This window comes from Kogia breviceps, chromosome 4, assembly GCF_026419965.1.
Source record: "Kogia breviceps isolate mKogBre1 chromosome 4, mKogBre1 haplotype 1, whole genome shotgun sequence".
NCBI lineage: Eukaryota > Metazoa > Chordata > Mammalia > Artiodactyla > Physeteridae > Kogia > Kogia breviceps.
Genome location: NC_081313.1, coordinates 55,024,781 through 55,046,150, shown reverse-complemented (window position 1 = coordinate 55,046,150; position 21,370 = coordinate 55,024,781). Strand labels below are relative to the sequence as shown.

Here is a 21,370-nt window from a genome sequence, read left to right as displayed (position 1 = left end):
CCTTACTTGAAGATATTATATAACTGTCTCTTTCGTTATTTAATTGGTTCTCATACAAGAAACCTCATTTCATATAAACTATAAGAAATCAAGCTAAATCAGATATGTCTATCTTATACACTATTTAAAAGGAGACAGTTTTATTTATATGTCTGTAGAACTAAATAAACTAGACTATAAAATGTTAGCAGTCTGGTCGGTAGTGAGATCTTATGAGTAGATAAAAATCTTTTTTTCTTTTTGGCTGTGTCATGTGGCTTGTGGGATCTTATTCCCCGACCAGGGATTGAACCTGGGCCCCTGGCAGTGAGAGCAAGGAGTCCTAACCACTGGACCACCAGGGAATTCCTGATAAAAATCTTTATAAACTACTATATCTACTAATTTGAAATAGCACATTAAACCAACGTTTTTAAAATATTTCAAAAAATTGTTTAAGTAGTATGAATATGATCCTGTAATCTTTCTAATACTTCGAGAAAATACAATTTTAGCCCATTTCTAATTACTATAATTATTTGGGAATTACTAAAATTATACCAGAACTGTCAAAATTAAAAGATTAAGATTTTAAGATATGCCACTAATATTTAAAACTCTTACCAGATTCAAGCACAAGAAGTAAAAGATCTGCCTAGAGTCATTCTCTTCAAGAATTTGTTTTAGTGATTCCTTAATAAACCTAGGGATTGACTGGGAGCTATGCTGAAAAGCATCACCCATGAAGTTATAAAGAGGTGTTCCTTCAGGAGAATATCCAATTAGGGTACCTTTCTGTCCTCTCTTAGAAGGAGATGATAAGATGTTGGCAGCTAAAAACAGAAGGGAAAAAAAAGGGGGGATATTACAAAAGTTTAAAAAATTTAAGCCACCAAAACCTAACACAGTTATCTATCAGCACTAAATGTATGAAGCATTGAACAAATTCCCAAATTTAGTAAATGACAACATCAGAATCCATAAGAGGAAATTTGCTAAGGGGAAAAATGCTTACACAAAATGAAGAATATAGCGCTCACTACCACTCCTCCAGAGAGGACGTGTTCTGTGCTCTCCTGGTGTGCTGCTTTGTTCATGGCCCGAAGCTGGTCTGTTATTGGATGCGTCCAAAAATTTCCAAAAAGTAGAGCACTAATAAAAATGGGAAAGGATCCATATCGGGCACATTTGGAAACTTCCATTTTGACTGAACAAATGGAATCGACATAGAAATCCAGGATCATAACAAAAAAAATAACCGTTGTGAAAGGCATAATGAGAGAAAACCAAGACTCGACTTTACTCTAGAAATTTAAAAAAAAAAAATTGTTAATACCATATGGGTATAAAGTTCACAACTTATATTTTAGTTAATCCCTTTATGTATAAACAAATATTCCCATGATTCAATATGATTTGTAAAATGCCAAAATATGAGTTATAAGATATTGGTACATTTTCCTAGTATTCCCCAAAGTATTTAAAAAAGAAGCATTATTGTTTAATAATTTTATAAATACTTGGTGATACACAATCCTTGGGTTTGTGGGTAGGTATTAAATTATTATTAATATTATTATTAGTATTTAACTGATTCCTATGGGCCACAGGAATGGGAGGGATATATAAATGTAATAGTACTTGATAATTTAAAGCCACTTGCAACATCAAATTGAAATAAAATACAATGTACTGAACTAAAATCTATAAATAACAGCAATTTATTTTACTTATTACCAATAAATTCCTGCTCTTACCTCAGTTGTCACAGAAAGAACCATGACCCATGGGCATAAGAGAAGCACAGAAACAAGATGGGATAAAGCTTGAAGACGTTTGGTTCCACCAACATCTATAGAGAGTTTTCTGGAAGCTGTATGAAAACCAACTTTACAACACAAAGCCAGTACTAGCAATAATACTCCACCCTATGAGTAAAAGTAGATAAGTCTCATTAGAAACACACAGTTCAACACTCAAGCCTTAAATACATAATATTTAAAGAAATGGAGCTAGCATGTTTTTTCCATAACCCAAATTACTGAACTACTTAAATGGCTGGCAGTACTGTAAATTACTGATAACTTATTTTAAATGTACTTTTTCTTTTCTTTTCTTTTTTTTTTTTTTTTTTTTTTTGCGGTACGCGGGCCTCTCACTGTTGTGGCCTCTCCTGCTGCAGAGCACAGGCTCCGGACGCGCAGGCTCAGCGGCTATGGCTCATGGGCCTAGCCGCTGCTCAGCAGCATGAGGGATCCTCCTGGACCGGGGCATGAACCCATGTCCCCTGCATTGGCAGGTGGACTCCCAACCACTGCGCCACCAGTGAAGCCCTAAATGTACTTTTAAAAGTTACAGTTGCTGTAACTTTTCAGAATCTCTTGATCACCTTAGGAACAAAGAAAAGAACATACCTTGTGATCTGCCACACCTAAGAAGGCAATGGCTGTGTAAAGCATGTGAGTTAGAGCACTGTCATGATGTCCTTCAGCTAAGTGAGTTGGAGTGAAGGAAAAAAAATTCCAAATATTAACTCTGAATCCTGAAGTCCTCCTGGAATTAGCTACATTATTTTGGGTTGACTATACACTAATCTGAGGGCAAACCTGACTATCCTGAACAGTATGTTTTCCTTAAAAACAAAAGTAAATAATTAAAAATTTAATTTTGGGACATGATTTATAAATTAGAATGGCCTATATATATTTCTTTTGTTGTCTCCAAAACAATTATAATAGTGCTTCAGGCACAGTTGTTAAATTTTAGTACTTAACCTCCAAAAGACATATGCATGCATACTCTAAAGAGGACAAAGGGACAAGAGCAAGGAACCTCCTTAGATTACTCCTATCCAGTGGAATTGGATACGCCATGTAAAAATCAGTCCTAAATCTGTTTCTAAGCCATTGACTGTGCACATAAGCCTCAGCAAAGCAAGCAGCAAGCAAAAGAGGGTACAGTGGGCAACAACTGTCTAACAATCAACCTGGAGTTCTGCAAAGTCATGCTGTCCTTTTTCACTGTAACAAAGTAAACTGACATTAGTTAACTAATAGGTTTTACAGCAGTATCAGTAACCAGAAGAATCAAAACTGGTGTTCTGAGTCCTGCTAAATGGAGTGGGCAAGGGTATGTAGATAGGAAAGCACAGTGCATGACTGCAGAGGAAAATGAGTAGATATATTTGATTGGAAAGTTGGGTTTATATAAGAGACGAGTGGGGGCTGAGTTGGAAATAATAATTTAGAGCAAGAGAGCGAATACCAGGTTAAGGAATTTGAACTTCTTCTTTCAGGCAAGATGCCAAAGGTTTTTCATTTAATCTCAAAAAAAGTTTATATTTAATAATTACCACTGACTTCTAAAAGGAGCATTTAAATTGTTAAATTACAAGAGAGCAAATAGATTGATTTTGTTGAGTGGTTAATCACCTATTTTTTTTTTAATAGCATCAGGACATTCTAAAATATTCTTTCATTGTCCCTAAATTTCTGAAAACTCAGGGTGCTGTAAAAGATATTGAGATGCTATGAAATATTTAATTTAGAATGAATTTATTCATTATTTGAATACTGATTTAGAATACCTACATCAACCTATGAAAGTTTCATTCATGATTGATCGGTATAATTCAGTCACTCTTTCATTTCCCATTGTGCCAGACAATAAAACTCCTATCTTTTGCAAAAGGATACGGTGTTCAGCCATTTTAGCCATGAGATCATCATTGTCGAACAGCAATAGGCAGATCACAGCAATAATGAAAAAAGCAGCCCCTCTTGTCTGAAAATGAAGAGAATAACAGCAAGAATAGCTTTTTCAAGTGTTGATTTTTGAGACCATGACTACACAAATGCTAAAGAAAAGTTTTCTCAGATAAGTATTTAAAGAAAAAATAACATCTGACATTAAAGTCCTTATACTGTACAATATAAATTTACAGTATTAACACTAAGATACAAAAGTAAAGAGCTCCAACAAATTCTGTAGGGTATTTTTAGGGCACTTGACAATTTGACAACTTCAATTGTCTCCTTGCTAGTACTGATAGGCATGTTACCATGTACAAACCATTAAATGTTCACAGAACTAATCTTCCTAAATGTTACTTTGCTTCTATTTGAAAAGCCCAAGTAACTAAGGAATAATTAGTAGTGACCTAATTTATTCTACAACATCCAAGTAATAGATAAGACAGCTGATTTACAATAATGTCAGTAACCTAGTTACCACTCTTCTAGGGAAAAAGAACTAAGAGGGCATGTTAAGAAAATTAGCAAAGTCATCTCTAATAGCTAGTAAAGGTATTAAAAGCTGAATACACTTCTTATGTTCTCATTCCAGGGAAAGGATTTTGACAAGAGAAAATTATAGAAAGGACATACTATCCAGGTTTATGCAAATACTTCAGAATTTTTGGTACAGAAGCAATCTAAATAGCATTATTATACATTCTCTATTTACAAATTTACAGGTGTAATACCAGATACTTCGATAAAATAAAAATTTTAAATGAAAAATGAGGATCCTATCTTATTCATTATACGACTACCACTACATTTGATAAATTCTGTATTAGTGTGGTAGGTATTTTGACAAAAGTTACTATACATAAACCACATCATTTAAAATTTCATAATTTTCATTGAATCAGGACATGGTAACATTAACAATACCCAAATATGGAGAATATAACAATCTTTTCTTAGCAAAGAGGGCGATTGAGAATTTTGTGATGCTTCAGAGTCAGACTAAGAAAAAAAAAAAATCACAGTCCTGGCAAGATGCCCAGATTCATTATTGACACTAATGACAGGATATTAAGATCCATACTCTCATTTCCGATTAGTGCAGTAAAATGTTTGTTTAATGTTTTAAAATCATTTGTATTTCTTTTGTGAGTTTTCTTTTCCTGTTCTTTGCTCATTTCTACTGAGGATCTTCAGCATTCTTTAAAACTATTTGAGTGATTATACATTTTTAAAAAAAGTAAAACTTTTATCTGTGGCAATTTGTTATTGTTGTTAGTTTGTTGTTTGCACAATGATTTCTGTTACATACATGCTTGTAATCATTATGCCGTCAAACGTACGTGGTTTCCCCTTTGTGATTTTTTTCTACTGGTTTTATGCTCAGTAAGTTCTTCTCTGTCCACAGATTAATTATGCATCTATATTTTATTCTATGCTTTTACAAATATCTTTTTTTTAAACCACAAAAATCTTCAATCCACTTGACATTTATTTTGGAGTACTCTGTGAGTGAGAGGAAAAGATTAAATAGTGGCATATGCTTTAGTACCCAAGGATCCAAATTGAAATCTACAGGCTGGGTAGACTCTGCTCTACTTGGCATGTTACTTTGTTCACTTTATTTTATTCATCTGCCTCCATTATTTAGCCTGAAAGCCCCTTTCAGAACAGAAACTATTAAACCTTATTTGCCTTTATTTCTCCTTTCCTCTGTAACAAGTACAATGCGTCATGCACAGGAAGCATTTAATTTGGTAAATACAAGTATTGTAGCTGTAAGTTATAACTGCACATTGGTGATGCATTTACTGAAAAGAGATTAATACTTAAATTATGGAAGATGAATAGGGTCGCCCAGTTGGCAAAACATTCATCAGACTTCAAATATAACATGTTCTTAGGGACGTATTTTCCAAAAATGATGTATAGGAGTTAAGAATGAGAGAGGGCAGGGATCGGGTACAGCATGAAGGAGATGTCTGTGGTGATCAATCAGTCCTGCACCTCGACTGTGGTGATGGTTACACAAATCTACACACACACACATATACACACGAGTGTAGGTAAAACTGGTGAAATCTGAATAAGGTCTATGGATTGTACCAATGTCAATTTCCTGGTTTTGACAGTATAAGAGCTGGGTAAGAAGTTACTATTGAAACTGAGCAAAGGGCACAAGGACCTCTCTATACTATATTTGCAGCTTCCTAGGAATATATAATGATTTCAAAATAAAAAGTAAAAAACAAAATGTTTGTGAGAAAAATTGATAATTAGCAGAAAAAGCCTCTCTATTCTTTTAAATGGTAAAGGATACTATTTTACTGCCTTAGATAGTATTTTACATGTACACTTTCAATTTTCAAGTAACGAATAATGTAAAATTCTACCTTTGCTGGTCCTCCTCCAGAACTAGTGAACAAAACACTGAGCAGTGAGATGACAACAATATCACTGTGCTCGAATAGCAGCAAAGTCCTACAAAAATAAAACATTATCATTCATGAAATAGATCTGATCTTTCTCAGGAAGCATGACTTCAACTAGAGTAAGGGAGAAGAAAATAAATCTTTCCCCTTGATTTTCATAAAACATTATGGGAAAAATAAACATGTAGAGCTGTTTTGGAAAATATTCTGGCATTATCTGCCTTAGGAAGGTTGAAGCTACAAATATCTAAAATACCACTTGTAGGATTATATCATACAGGTTTCTTATATATATGTACCAGGAAACAGCATTGTTTCCAATAGCCCAAAACTAGAAACAACCTAAATACCCACTGATGAAAGAATGGATAATATAATTTAGAGTATATCCATTAAAAGGACTATTATACAGTCGTAAAAATGAACGAAATTCTATGAATATATTAAGAAATACAGAACTGTATACTTTTAAAAAGCTATAAACTGAATGTATGTGTCTCCTTCTCTCCCCCATTCACACGTTAAACTCAATCACCAATGTGACGGTATTAGGAGGTAAAGAACACCTTTGAGAGGTGCTTAGGTTATGAGGGTGAAACCCTCATGAATGGCATTATTGCCTTTATAAAAGAGACCACAGAGAGCTCCCTCGCCCTTCTGCTATGTGAGGTTACAATGAAGAGACAAGACGGCTGTCTATGAACCAGGAAGCAGTCTCTCATCACACACTGAATCTGCTTTGCCTTGATCTTGGCCTTCCTAGCCCCCAGAACCATGAGAAACAAATCTGTATTTTTCAAAAGTCACCCAGCCCATGGTATTTTTATTATAGCAGTCCCAATGGACTAAGACAAAAAGAGTGAATTTTATGGTATGTGAATTACATTTCAAAAAACTAACACAAAAGTGAATGAACTATATATATATGTGTGTGTGTGTGTGTGTGTGTGTGTATACACACACACACTTATACACACACATACATACATACATACACACACACATACTCTACATGCATCAAAATGGGCAAATCTCAAACAAGACACTAGATGGAAAAAGCATGCTGCAAAACAATACATGCAATGTAATTCTATTCAAATAAAGTAAAAAACTTGCAAAAAAGAAATGTGTACATATATGGTAAAACTATAAAGAAAACCAAGAGAATGAAAATCAAAATTTAAGATGCTGGTTACATCCAATGATAGGGGGAGAGGGGGATACACAGGGCAACAAAGGAACTGGTAAGGTTTTATTTGCGGGGATACATGAATGTTCATTTTTTTATATTTATTCTTTTATATGTATGAATATTAAAAAAAATTAAAAACATTATTGCCAGCTAAAGAGAGCTTATAGGATCTACATGGGAACAGATATTCAGCTGCTCATTAGAAAAATTTTCATTTTTCCTCCTTATTCAAAAATCTGTAATGAGAACACAGCAGTGATTATTTTAGTTCTATTAATATTTGGGAGACTACAATTTAAAAAATATGTATCAGCAGAATGATACTAGCTTAAAATAAGACAGGCTATGAAACACCAAAGGAGTCTTTCTAATCAAGAAACTGAATGACAATTTTAGTAAAAGAATGAGAGGGGCAGTGTTGGCAGAGGAGCTCGTGGTAGTGAGTGTTTGTAAGGGCAGAAGCAGATGACTAAATAAGGAGCCAAGAAAGAATTTAACAACTTTCCCCCTTCCTTCCCTAGCCTAACACACAGGGACAGTGATTTAGTAACAAACAGACCAAAAGATCACTTCATGAATAAGAAATTACCACTCAATCATATTCAAGCATAAACTGAAAAGGTTTTCGCCAAGCTGAGAAATCCCAGCCAGCTTTCCCACCACGCCAGGAAGCTGCTTCTGTCACGTACGGGGATATGACATTGGAATTATATACACCCCTCCTTTGACAAAGCACAGGGCAAACAAGCCAAAGGGAGCCAAATCCAGAGATATTCTATTGTCTGGAAGAGGAGGAAAGACTTTTCACAAAGCATTTCCCACTGATCACTTTCTACTGTCCACTCCATCATCCTCAGTGAGATTCTTCAGAACACCCTTCATCTTATTCTTTACTTCTTGTCCCGTATTCCACCCCTCCCCATCAATGGCAAGGCACTTTTGCTTATAATTTTGAGATAGAGAAATATTAAAAGAAGACTTATGCACAGTTGCACCTGTTATAATTCCTATTAAATTAAGTGGCCCTAAAGCATTTTCCCCCCTGAACCAACCAATTTACATAAAAAGATCTATAGAGACTTAAGGGAATATGAAATGAGGGTTAAACTTATCTTTGATGATTGGCACACTATTCCCAAGACATGTGTTTATAACCATATCTTTCAAGCATCTTCTGTGGGTAGTAGAGGACTTTCAGAGTTGGGGGGGAGAGGGAAGCATTTTTTAAAGATTTTGCTTTCCTCCTTATTGGTTGATTTTATTTACCATTTCAGACTTTTCATTTCTAAAATCAGCTGCTAAAAGGGATCACCAATGAATAAAAAGTCATGTATGCTAAAATTTTTCTGAAACTGTTTGGACTCTAACTAGTAAAATATCTATGACAGATCATGAACAATACATTAATGGTATTCACCAAAGAACTGTTTAGTCCACAAACTAAACAGGTCCTCAATATATATATACTCAATGAGTTGTACCCAATGCTATAGAAGTGAAAGAAGCATTTGTACATAACTGACAAACATTTGACATAAAACATAATGGCATAAAACTAATATTCAAAATGAAGAAACATAAACATTCAAAATAAGCATTTCTATTTACCTTAGTGGTCCACAAAGAGTGAGGCCAAAAAACCACAAAAGTGATATGATACACCCAGCAATTGCATGTTTAAATATTTTGATCCACTAAAAATGGAAACAAAAAGTTAAAAATTTCAGTCATGTTTTGCCAAATATCTCAAAATCTTAAATAAAACACATAGGGAAAGATAATGGTAACAAATATTTTAAAGGCCAAATAGTTACATATTTTAAAATTAAATAGAAATTATTAAGATCCCTTGACTAAATCTAGATTTGCAAGATAGTATTCTGTTTTTCATTTTCCATATTCTTGTCTGTTGCTAGATCCTGAAATCTTTTTCTATAGCATACAATTTTCTCTGTTTTTTACACTAGTTCTCACTAGTTTGCTAGGAAACACATAATGTTTTAGTTTTGAAATTCTTCTCCAGCAGGGATATTCAGTCCTTCAATTATTTGAAAAGAGAGGGGAAAAAAGTTAAGATGGGGTTTAAAATATTAATCCTGCTTTAAAAAATGTTCTTGGTCTCTAAAACAGAGGTACTTAAATTCGTCTAATAAAAAATCATGGCACAGGTTTCTAAGTTGTGGCATAAAGCAAATATGTAGTAGGGTGTAACTACTGTCCAAAGAGGTGATAATATGAGATGATGCAGAATGAAGGACATTTCTGGTATGCATCCTGAACCTCAGATGCTTAAAGGGAATAATAACGATGAAGAGGGTGACAGCTGATACGCACTGCATACTCACTATATGCCATGCACTATTTTAAGAACTTTACATGTATTAATTCATTTATTCTTTATAGCTCCATTAGGAAGGCATTGTGATCTCCATTTTACAGGTCAGAAACTGAAGGTAGAGAAATTAAGTAACTTGCTTAAAGTAAGGTTTGTAATTAGAACAGCCTTGAATTTGTCTGACTCCAGAGGCCTTGTTCGTAACCCCTATGCTTTATCTGCTTCCCAGTGACATTTATCCTAGGCTTGTGGGCATGTCTACATGTCTGATTTGTAAATCTTTTCAGCATATGGATCCTGTATTAAAAAATAATTATATGCATGCTTGAAACATTTTCTACCCTCGTCTACATTTTTAAACACTTCATTATCTTAGCACTTTAGCGTCTACTCTTGAAGCCTCAGTTCTGAAATGATAAGTCAAGGGCAAGTTAACTCTGGAAATGTTCTGCTGAGCACTTAAAATCATTCAGTAAGTAACCCTGATCAAGGAAAGAACACTGTCTCCTGGTCTACTGCTAGGACAAAAGGATTCGGCAAAAGACTTACCTGGCGTTTCGTAATACTTTTCCCAGAAGAAAAAGGCTTTTGAAACAAAACCATAAAAAATGCAGTCCTGTGAATATTGAAACATTAATATATTAATATTAATTAATCTTATATACAAGGTGTGGTTTTAAGTAAAGACCCTTAAACAAATATACTAGAATTTGAAGGGTATGTTAACCTCTAAAGAAAATATACTAGAGAGCAATACTTATTTTAATAAGGCTTCCACTACAATATTTTGGGAACTCTTCTGTCTTTTGTATCTGCCTTCAGAACCAGTTTACAAGCCACAAAAGAAGTCTCAATATTTTTTAATACTTTACCAAAGAAAATAATTCCTATCTTCTCTAGAATTCAGTAATAACAAATCTTGAAATAGAAAGAAAGTACTAATCATATATCCCTACCTTTCATATTCCCAAAATAGTTATATAAAAATATATTCAAGTGGTGCTAAAAATTTCCTAGCCAAGAATCACTTTCCATAATTACTAAAATTGCCAGGAGTCTAACAGATTCTTTTTTCTTATTTTTTTTTTTTTGGTCTGAGTTGGGTCTTTGTTGCTGTGCGCGGGCTTTCTCTAGCTGCGGCAAATGGGGACTACTCTTCATTGCAGTGTGTCGGTTCTAATTGCAGTGGCTTCTCTTGTTGCAACAAGTGGGCTTCAGCAGTTGTGGTGTGCAGGCTCTAGAGCGCAGGCTCAGTAGTTGCGGCACACGGGCTTAGTTGCTCGCAGCATGTGGGATCTTCCATGGACCAGGGATTGAACCCGTGTCCCCTGCATTGGCAGGCGGATTCTTAACCACTACGCCACCAGGGAAGTCCCTAACAGATACTTATTAATACAGAGGTTGAAAAAAAAAATACAGAGGTTGGTCACTATCAATCTCAAGGTCCAGAGAATCTTTACTTAGAGAGAATTTCTTACTAGATGAAGAATAGTATAAACTTTATACTGTAAGAGGACCCTATACCGTGAAGCGACATGTAGTGAACACAGCCCAACACGGTTTAACTTGGAAAATAAGGAACATCTGTGCCAAGACAAGTCTCAGGTGACATTCTATGCCTGCTGGAAGGTTAGACTATGCCAGTAGGATGGTCTGGGAATCCCTAGGGCCCCTGAGGCCCTCTTAGGGAGCTGTGAGATTAAACTATTTTTTTCTTAAACATTTATAAAACTTATTTTAAAAATATTTATTTATTTTTATTTGGTTGCACTGGGTCTTAGTTGTGGCTCATAGGCTCCTTAGTTGTGGCACGCATACTCTTAGTTGTGGCATGCATGTGGGATCTAGTTCCCTGACCAGGGATCGAACCCGGGCACCCTGCTTTGGGAGCTTGGAGTCTTAACCACTGTACCACCAAGGAAGTCCTGAGGTCAAACTATTTTTACAGAAGTGTTAGGATATTATTTGCCCTTTTCACTCTTATTCTCTCAGGGGTGTATATTAGAGCTTTTCAGAGGCTAGTTCATGTGAGATACTGCGACAGACTGAATACTGACTCAGATATGGGAATCCAGCTGTATTCTATTAAGCCAGACATTAAATTTGCAAAAACCTCATTAACATAAACTAAAGTAAAAGCTGATGCTTTGGTGAGCTAATAGAGTATGACAATCTTTTTTTTTTTTTAAATCCAGTCTCTTGGTACCTCTAACCTTAGGTATTCTGTCTTTAAAAAAAAATTATCAAGTACTTGTCAGGAGGAATAAAATGCACAAAATATTCTATGTAAAATATCCTAAAGATACTCAGTTAAAACAGGATTTTCAAAGAAATTTAAACACATTAAGGAAAAAAAGAACCATACACACTCACCCAAGTTTTAATATAAAAATAAACTGAACAATGTGAACTACTTTTAGGAGGTCATATGATTCAAAAAGCCCCACAGCCTTCAAAAATTTAGTGACACATAGTAATACAATATATTTCGTTAACCTGTAAAATAAAAACAGAAACAAGTTTCAGTATCATTGAAATCACAAAGAACTCTGTAATCCTTTTTTTTCTTATTATACAAGTAATAGGGGTCATTATGAAAACCATAAATATAAACAAAAAATGAAACAAACAAAAACTCAACTCACCCCTCCACGTGATAACTACTATTAACAATTTGGTATATATACTTTCAGATTTTTTTGCAATATACATGGACATAATATGCATAGATACAGTCTATTAAAGAAAAAAAGGCCACACTAAAAATAAAAATGTTCTTGATTGAGTTGCCTCAACTATTTTCTAATGTGCTTTTTACACAATTACTCCAAACAAATAAAGAGAATGAAAACAGAAAACAAACTATCTGTCATGAAAGAAGACCATAATATAGGAAGGGAGGGGGGAATGGTGAACGCCTTAGGTTTACCTCTCCTCTGCTTCGCTAAGGGACTGCAGTGGGTCACAGTTGAAGTGACCTGACCTACAGAGTTCTGAGAAGGCTCAGGAATCTGAAGCACCTCAGAAAGGGTGTGGAGAGCTGCAAAGAGGAGGATCATTAGGAAGTCTGCCAGGTAGTTAGGTCCCCAGAACCCCACCCAGCACAACCAGGCAACCATCCCTCCTAAATCATGACAGGACAAGAGCTTAGCCTTTGGAGAGGTCTAGACATAAGGCAAAGGGGAAAGGAGGGATGAACCGTTGGACTAAAATCATGGAGATTAAAAGGAAGTTTACCTTCATAACCCCACCCCACCTGCCTTCCCTCATTTAACTCTAACATCCTAACTGCCAGGCTTCAATCTCCCAGCAGGAAAAGAACCCTTCTTTGGAGAAGCCCACCAGGGGACAAGCCCCATACAGGTCTTCTAACTAGCTTTTTGGGCCTCACTCAAATAAGAATGGCCAAATATGGATAATCAATCCTTTACGATAAGCCTATAATGAGAGACCAAACAAACTAAAACAGCAAAGAAATTTAAAAGATAACAGAGATCATAGGGCACAGCAGAAAGCAACAAAGAACTATAAATAATATTCTTGGATAAGAAAGAAAAGTTCATCCATGAAAAAATTAGGCTGCCATAAAAAGAAACAAAAAAGAAGCTCCTGAAAGAGCAATCAGAAAACAGTGAAGAAATTATCTCAGTTTTCTAGCTTAGTAGTCTTCTTTGGTCATATACCTCTAGTAGTAAAAAAAAATTTTGCACCTGAAACCGATTATTTGTACATTACAAACATGTACTACTCCCCTGATATTATGTTATAAAACATACACAAATTAGAAATGAAAAAGAATGAGATAAAAAGGTGAGCACTTCTAATATCTCCCCCCAACGGATCATCTTTGCAAGATATTTCAGGAGACTACTTTCTAAGTTTATATCTAACAGGTGTTAATACATTAAAAAGGAGATATAAGGGATGTCCAAAGCCAGCATACCAGCAGGAATAAGTCTCTACCAATGGGAGAAAAATACAAAAAAGCAAACACAGAAGTTTAAGGGAAACCTAAGTCATTCAAATAGCAGTTAAAGCAATTTGATATGCAATGATATCAATGTATGTAGGATGGTATAAAAATCAATGAGTGTGAATCATTAAGTCCCATGGCACTGAATCAACAAACAGCAGTCTGCTTAAGAAGGCATGAAAATATATATTTTTGGAAGATTTTGATGCAACTACGAAAATAAATTTCAGTCCTTGAAAGAATGAATCTCAGTAATTCCAATATCTTCACTGTCCAATGGCTCATTTTCTGTTTTAGTCCAAATAATATCATAGTATATTAAAGAAAATCAGATTTGGAACAAAGTGGTTTTTCTTTTCATGAACGTAATCTGGGGGGCTTTTAAATAGTGCAATCTGGGAGTTTTAACAATGTGACAATTAATCACCAAGAAGCTAATAAAAATGTTATTGTGGAATAAAGTAAGTCAAATCCTAAAGCACAGAAGTTCCTACTTAATCTACCTGTAGAAAAGTATAAACACTGAAATTTCTGTTTAAAAGATCAAGCAGATTTTCTGGGGTGATAAAAACATCCTATAGCTTGATTATCCTTAAAGTTACATGGGTATGCATTTGTGAAAAATGAAAACTGGTATCTTTAAAATCTATGCATTTTATGGTAGGTAATTTTATCTCAATGTAAAAAGGAGTATTGGAAAAAATAAATAAAATTATGGCTATGATAAAAAAAAATCAAGTGTATTTTGTTTCTGGATTGTTTGCAGACTGGCTGAAAACACGCAGTACAACATGAAAAATCCACCAAATTTCTAGTAATTGTCTAGGTATTTACTAGAAAGTAAATGTATATATGCTAGAAGAGACAGAACACTAATATTTAAAAGCTGAAAAACACCTTAGAGATTCTCTAGTCCAATTCCTCTCATGTCACAGATTGGGAAGTTGAAGTCCACAGAGTTAGCTAGGGTCAAGTCCATGTCTCTTAAGTATGCTTGCTCTTTTAATATGTCACACAGAAAACCAAAGTTCATCCAAAAGGCTTTGAGGATTCCCATCTTCTAAACTGTTCCCAATTATATATTCACAGTGGCCCACATATAGGATAAAATAATCTTTAAATATAAAAAACAAAATGCATATTAAAACCTAAGATTAATGTCGATTTTGGCCCATTTAAGCTAGAGAAAAAAGTCAGATAAACTTAAGTAAATTAACTATATTAATATTAATTAAATACTCCAGTCATGGTAGCAATTTATAATTAGCAAATAAAAATAGTACTCTTGAGCTAGAAATCTTTTGTTTATTCAGTTCTTAACCCAGGGACTTGCATAATATGTGCTCAGCAAATGTTTACTAAATGAAAGAATGCAAATTCTACAATTACACTTGTGTGATACAGTAATATCTAGCACAATAATGTAGATAGTGCAGTAGTACAGTACATAGCTGGCAGTCAAGCTTCTGGCAATTTAAACTACCATCAACCCAGTTATGAATTCTGAATGAAAGACAGACATCAAGTAGAGAGAGGAAAGCTCAAAACCTCAAGTGCTTCACTCCTTAAGTTCTTAACTAGGTGTAAAAATAAGGCAGCCGGATAGAAGCAAGGACACAAAAAACAACACTGTCAGCAAGACAGGGAGGGAGAAAACAAAGACCAGGAAAAACTGACAAAGGTACATTAAAAATCACAGCAATCTGGGAATTCTTGAGGTCAGCAAAGAGCCTTGTATACCCTCATGGGGCTATTAAGCCATTCTTCAAATATTCCCTGCTCACTTACTATGTGCCAGATGTCACCTATGGCTAATGAGACCTGTCTGTCAGGGTGGTTTCAGGTACTACAGCCTTCCCTCTTCCTGATAAAAGGGCTGGATGCAGCTGGAACTAGTTCCGCATTCTTTCTGACTTCAAAGGAGGACTTTTATCTAAAATTTATCTTAGGGGCCACCTGCCAGTTTGAACCGCAGCCCTGCATGCAGAGGGCGATGAGGCTGGCGCCACAGGCTGGCAATGTGCTGCAGGAGGTGGCGCAGGGGCGCGACATGGAGGGGCTGGCCTAGCTGGGGCCGGTGGCCCTGTGTCTGCGACGCAGGTTCTGTGCATGCTGTGGGGCCGCAGCCGCCAGGCGGTGGGTGCCCGAGGGGCCGAGAGGCAAGCCGGGGCCCCCAGCCGGGTGTGGGCATTGCGTCCGCAGCCAGTGTCCCCGAGGCCACGCTCAGGCCATGATCACTCGGTGAAGCTGCGCTGGGACAGCGCAGCCGACCTCTTCTCGTGCTGTGAGGACCTGTGCGTGCTGCAGGACTCGCTGCCTCTGCCCGCCATGCGTGCTTCCCTGTGGGAGGGCCTGCTGGACTTAACGCCGACCGCCTCTGCGGGGTGGACTGGGAGCCACTCCTGAGCACCCTCTGCCCCTGATCTGTATCCAGAGCTTCTTCCAGCCACGGCTGGGCGAGACAGGTTGTGACAGAAATAAAGTTTACAGAAGTCGTGTTCCTGCGATAAGAAATAAAGATGTGACCTTCTAGTTGTGTAAAGCTCTTAAATGCTGTGTAAGTGCGTCGGTGCGATAAGGAACCTGGAGCTAAATGGGCTAGTTCTGAGAGAGAGAGAGACTTAACTATGTTAACAAAGGGATTGAATAGATCGGCCACTTCAGTGCACCTGTGTCCTGCGAATTGTCCACTTGGAGATGGAGGTTTAGAAATTATTTGTCAAGGTGTAAAGAACTCTGTCACTCTTAAGACAGTAAACTTCACGGGGTGTAATCTGACATGGCAGGGAGCAGATCACATGGCCATGATCTTAAAGTATCAGACTACCAGAAGGCATGAAGAAAGCTGGGCTGAGAGTCTTTGTTGCAGGAGACCTGATCTTGACTGTACGGCTGGTTTGAGGTGCATCACTCTGAACTGCAACATGCTCACTGGTGACCTGGGTGCAAGTGCTTTTGCAGAATCTCTTAGTGAGGATTTGTGGCTTGGAGCACTTGACCTGCAGCAGTGTGGCCTCACCAATGAAGGGGAAAAGGCTTTACTAAAGGCCCTTGAAACCAACAGAACTCTGCTCATTCGGGATATAAGAAAAAATCCACTCGTTGATCATTCTGTGATGAAAGCAGTTATCAAAAAAGCTCTCCAGATGGAAGGAGTGCCAAGTCAGAGTACCAGTGGATAACTTCTCCATCGATGAAGGAACCATCCAAAGCTGCTAGACAGAAAAAGAGAACTATAATTTTGGGAAATGGTCGAAAAGGAAAAGCTACTATTAGAATTGATGTCCAGTGGAGCCCCAGAATAGAAGCAAGATGAATATTCCATTCCGCATTGGCAACACCAAAGGAGATGATTCTTTAGAAAAAAGATTTCTCGACAAAGCTCTTGAACTACAAGCAAAAGCTGAGAGAGTTCAGCACCACCAAACCAGCTTTACAACAAATGCTAAAGGAACTTCTCTAGGCAAGAAACACAAGAGAAGGGAAAGAACAAACTCGAAACAATTAAGTAAATGGTAATAGAACATACATATTGATAATTACCTTAAATGTAAATGGATTAAATGCTCCCACCAAAAGACACAGACTGGCTGAATGGATACAAAAACAAGACCCATATATATGCTGTCTACAAGAGACCCACTTCAGATCTACAAACACATACAGACTGAAAGTGAGGGGATGGAAAAAGATATTCCATGCAAATGGAAATCAGAAGAAAGCTGGAGTAGCAATTCTCATATCAGACAAAATAGACTTTAAAATAAAGACTATTACAAGAGACAAAGAAGAATACTACATAATGATTAAGGGATCAATCCATGAAGAAGATATAACAATTCTAAATATTTATGCACCCAAATAGGAGCACCTCAATGCATAAGGCAAATACTAACAGCCATAAAAGGGGAAATTGACAGTAACCCAATCATAGTAGGGGATTTTAACACCCCACTTTCACCAGTAGACAGATCATCCAAAATGAAAATAAATAAGGAAACACAAGCTTTAAATAATACATTAAACAAGATGGACTTAATTGATATTTATAGGACATTCCATCCAAAAACAACAGAATGCACCTTTTTCTCAAGTGTTCATGGAACATTCTCCAGAATAGACCATATCTTGGGTCACAAATCTAGACTTGGTAAATTTAAGAAAATTGAAATCGTATCAAGTATCTTTTCCAACCACAACTCTATGAGACTAGATATCAATTACAGGCAAAGATCTGTAAAAAATACAAACACATGGAGGCTAAACAATACACTACTTAATAATGAAGTGATCACTGAAGAAATCAAAGAGGAAATCAAAAAATACTTAGAAACAAATGACAATGGAGACATGACGACCCAAAACCTATGGGATGCAGCAAAAGCAGTTCTAAGAGGGAAGTTTATAGCAATACAATCCTACCTTAAGAAACAGGAAACATCTCAAATAAAGAACCTAACCTTGCACCTAAAGCAACTAGAGAAAGAAGAACAAAAACCCCCCAAATTTAGCAGAAGGAAAGAGATCATAAAGATCAGATTAGAAATAAATGAAAAAGAAATGAAGGAAATGATAGCAAATATCAATAAAACTAAAAGCTGGTTCTTTGAAAAGATAAACAAAATTGATAAACCATTAGCCAGACTATCAAGAAAAAAAGGGAGAAGACTCAAATCAATAGAATTGGAGATGAAAAAGGAGAAGTAACAATGGATACTGCAGAAATACAAAAGATTATTAGAGATTACTACAAGCAAATGTATGCCAATAAAATGGACAACCTGGAAGAAATGGACAAATTCTTAGAAAGGAATAACCTCCCAAGACTGAACCAGGAAGAAATAGAAAATATGAACAGACCAATCACAAGCACTGAAATTGAAACTGTGATTAAAAATCTTCCAACAAACAAAAGCCCAGGACCAGATGGCTTCACATGTGAATTCTAACATTTAGAGAAAAGCTAACGCCTATCCTTCTCAAACTCTTCCAAAAGATAGCAGAGGGAGGAACACTCCCAAACTCATCCTATGAGGCCACCATCACCCTGATACCAAAACCAGACAAAGACGTCACAAAGAAAGAGAACTACACACCAATATCACTGATGAACATAGATGCAAAAATCCTCAACAAAATACTAGCAAACAGAATCCAACAGCACATTAAAAGGATCGTACACCATGATCAAGTGGGGTTTATTCCAGGAATGCAAGGATTCTTCAATATACTCAAATCAAGCAACGTGATACACCATATCAACAAACTGAAGGAGAAAAACCATATGATCATCTCAATAGATGCAGAAAAAGCTTTCGACAAAATTCAACACCCATTTATGATAAAAACCCTGCAGAAAGTAGGCAAAGAGGGAACTTTCCTCAACATAATAAAGGCCATATATGACAAACCCACAGCCAACATCATCCTCAATGGTGAAAAAGTGAAGCCATTTCCACTAAGATCAGGAACAAGACAAGGTTGCCCACTCTCACCACTCTTATTCAACATAGTTTTGGAAGTTCTAGCCACAGCAATCAGAGAAGAAAAAGAAATAAAAGGAATCCAAATTGGAAAAGAAGAAGTAAAGCTGTCACTGTTGGCAGATGACACGATACTATACATAGAGAATCCTAAGGATGCTACCAGAAAACTACTAGAGCTAATCAATGAATTTGGTAAAGTAGTAGGATACAACAAAAAGAATAAAATATCTAGGAATAAACCTACCTAAGGAGACAAAAGACCTGTATGCAGAAAATTATAAGACACTGATGAAAGAAATTAATGATACAAATAGATGGAGAGTTATACCATGTTCTTGGACTGGAAGAATCAACATTGTGAAAATGACTCTACAACCCAAAGCAATCTACAGATTCAATGCAAACTACCACTGGCATTTTTTACAGAACTAGAACAAAACATTTCACAATTTGTATGGAAACACAAAAGACCTTGAATAGCCAAAACAATCTTGAGAATGAAAGATGGAGCTGGAAGAATCAGGCTCCTGGACTTCAGACTATACTACAAAGCTACAGTAATCAAGACAGTATGGTACTGGCACAAAAACAGAAATATAGATCAATGGAACAGGATAGAAAGCCCAGAGATGAACCTACGCACATATGGTCCCTTATCTTTGATAAAGGTGGCAAGAATATACAGTGGAGAAAAGACAGCCTCTTCAATAAGTGGTGCTGGGAAAACTGGACAGCTACATGTAAAAGTATGAAATTAGAACACTCCCTAACACCATACATAAAAATAAACTCAAAATGGGTTAAAGACCTACATGTAAGGCCAGACACTATAATACTCTTAGAGGAAAATATAGGCAGAACACTCTATACAATAAATCACAGCAAGATCCTTTTTGACCCACCTCCTAGAAAAATGGAAATAAAAACAAAAATAAACAAATGGGACCTAGTGAAACTTAAAAGCTTTTGCACAGCAAAGGATACCATAAACAAGACCAAAAGACAACCCTCAGAATGGGAGAAAATAGTTGCAAATGAAGCAACTGACAAAGGATTAATCTCCAAAATTTATAAGCAACTCATGCAGCTCAATAACAAAAAACCAAAAACCCAATCCAAAAATGGGCAGAAGACCTAAATAGACATTTCTCCAAAGAAGATATACAGATTGCCAACAAACACATGAAAGAATGCTCAACATCATTAATCATTAGAGAAACACAAATCAAAACTACAATGAGGTATCACCTCACACCAGTCAGAATGGCCATCATCAAAAAATCTAGAAACAATAAATGCTGGAGAGGGTGTGGAGAAAAGGGAACCCTCTTGCACCGCTGGTGGGAATGTAAATTGATACAGCCACTGTGGAGAGCAGTATGGAGGCTCCTTAAAAAACTACAAATAGAACTACCATACAACCCAGCAATCCCACTACTGGGCATTACCCTGAGAAAACCATAATTCAAAAAGAGTCATGTACCAAAATGTTCACTGCAGCTCTATTTACAATAGCCAGGACATGGAAGCAACTTAAGTGTCCATCAACAGATGAATGGATAAAGAAGATGTGGCACATATATACAATGGAATATTACTCAGCCATAAAAAGAAATGAAACTGAGTTATTTGTAGTGAGGTGGATGGACCTGAAACCTGTCATACAGAGTGAAGTAAGTCAGAAGGAGAAAAACAAATACTGTATGCTAACACATATATATGGAATCCAAGAAAAAAATGTCATGAAGAGACTAGGGGTAGGATGGGAATAAAACACAGACCTACTAGAGCATGGACTTGAGGATATGGGGAGGGGGAAGGGTAAGCTGTGACGAAGTGAGAGAGTAGCATGAACATATATACACTACCAAATGTAGGGTGGATAGCTAGTGGGAAGCTGCCGCATAGCACAGGGAGATCAGCTTGGTGCTTTGTGACCACCTAGAGGGGTGGGATAGGGAGGGTGGGAGCGAGTGAGATGCAAGAGGGAAGAGATATGGGAACATATGTATATGTATAACTGATTCACTTTGTTGTAAATCATAAACTAACACATCATTGTAAAGCAATTATACTCCAATAAAGATGTTAAAAAATAATAAAATTTATCTTAAAAATGTTATCAACATGTTAACATTCTCTAAAAAATGTCATCCATTTTATTTTATTTATTTATTATTTTTATTTTTATTTATTTATTTATTTTTTTGTGCTAGGAGGGCCT

General features: G+C 36.3%; 1 protein-coding gene and 1 pseudogene across 1 annotated transcript in view; one reads left to right on the top strand and one right to left on the bottom strand.

The window, feature by feature from the left end:
- SLC30A5 (solute carrier family 30 member 5) overlaps positions 1 to 21,370 on the bottom strand; it is a 33,821-nt gene that overhangs the window by 7,230 nt on the left and 5,221 nt on the right. The window contains exons 2-10 of the mRNA XM_059062543.2: positions 12,061 to 12,183; positions 10,237 to 10,303; positions 8,961 to 9,046; positions 6,122 to 6,209; positions 3,675 to 3,762; positions 2,394 to 2,470; positions 1,737 to 1,907; positions 995 to 1,283; positions 604 to 812 (exon numbers count right to left, since the gene is read on the bottom strand). Coding sequence (XP_058918526.1) covers positions 604 to 812; positions 995 to 1,283; positions 1,737 to 1,907; positions 2,394 to 2,470; positions 3,675 to 3,762; positions 6,122 to 6,209; positions 8,961 to 9,046; positions 10,237 to 10,303; positions 12,061 to 12,183 — 1,198 coding nt within the window. The remainder of the gene's footprint in view (positions 1 to 603; positions 813 to 994; positions 1,284 to 1,736; positions 1,908 to 2,393; positions 2,471 to 3,674; positions 3,763 to 6,121; positions 6,210 to 8,960; positions 9,047 to 10,236; positions 10,304 to 12,060; positions 12,184 to 21,370) is intronic.
- Positions 15,770 to 16,976, top strand: LOC136793979 (centrosomal protein of 78 kDa pseudogene; annotated as a pseudogene).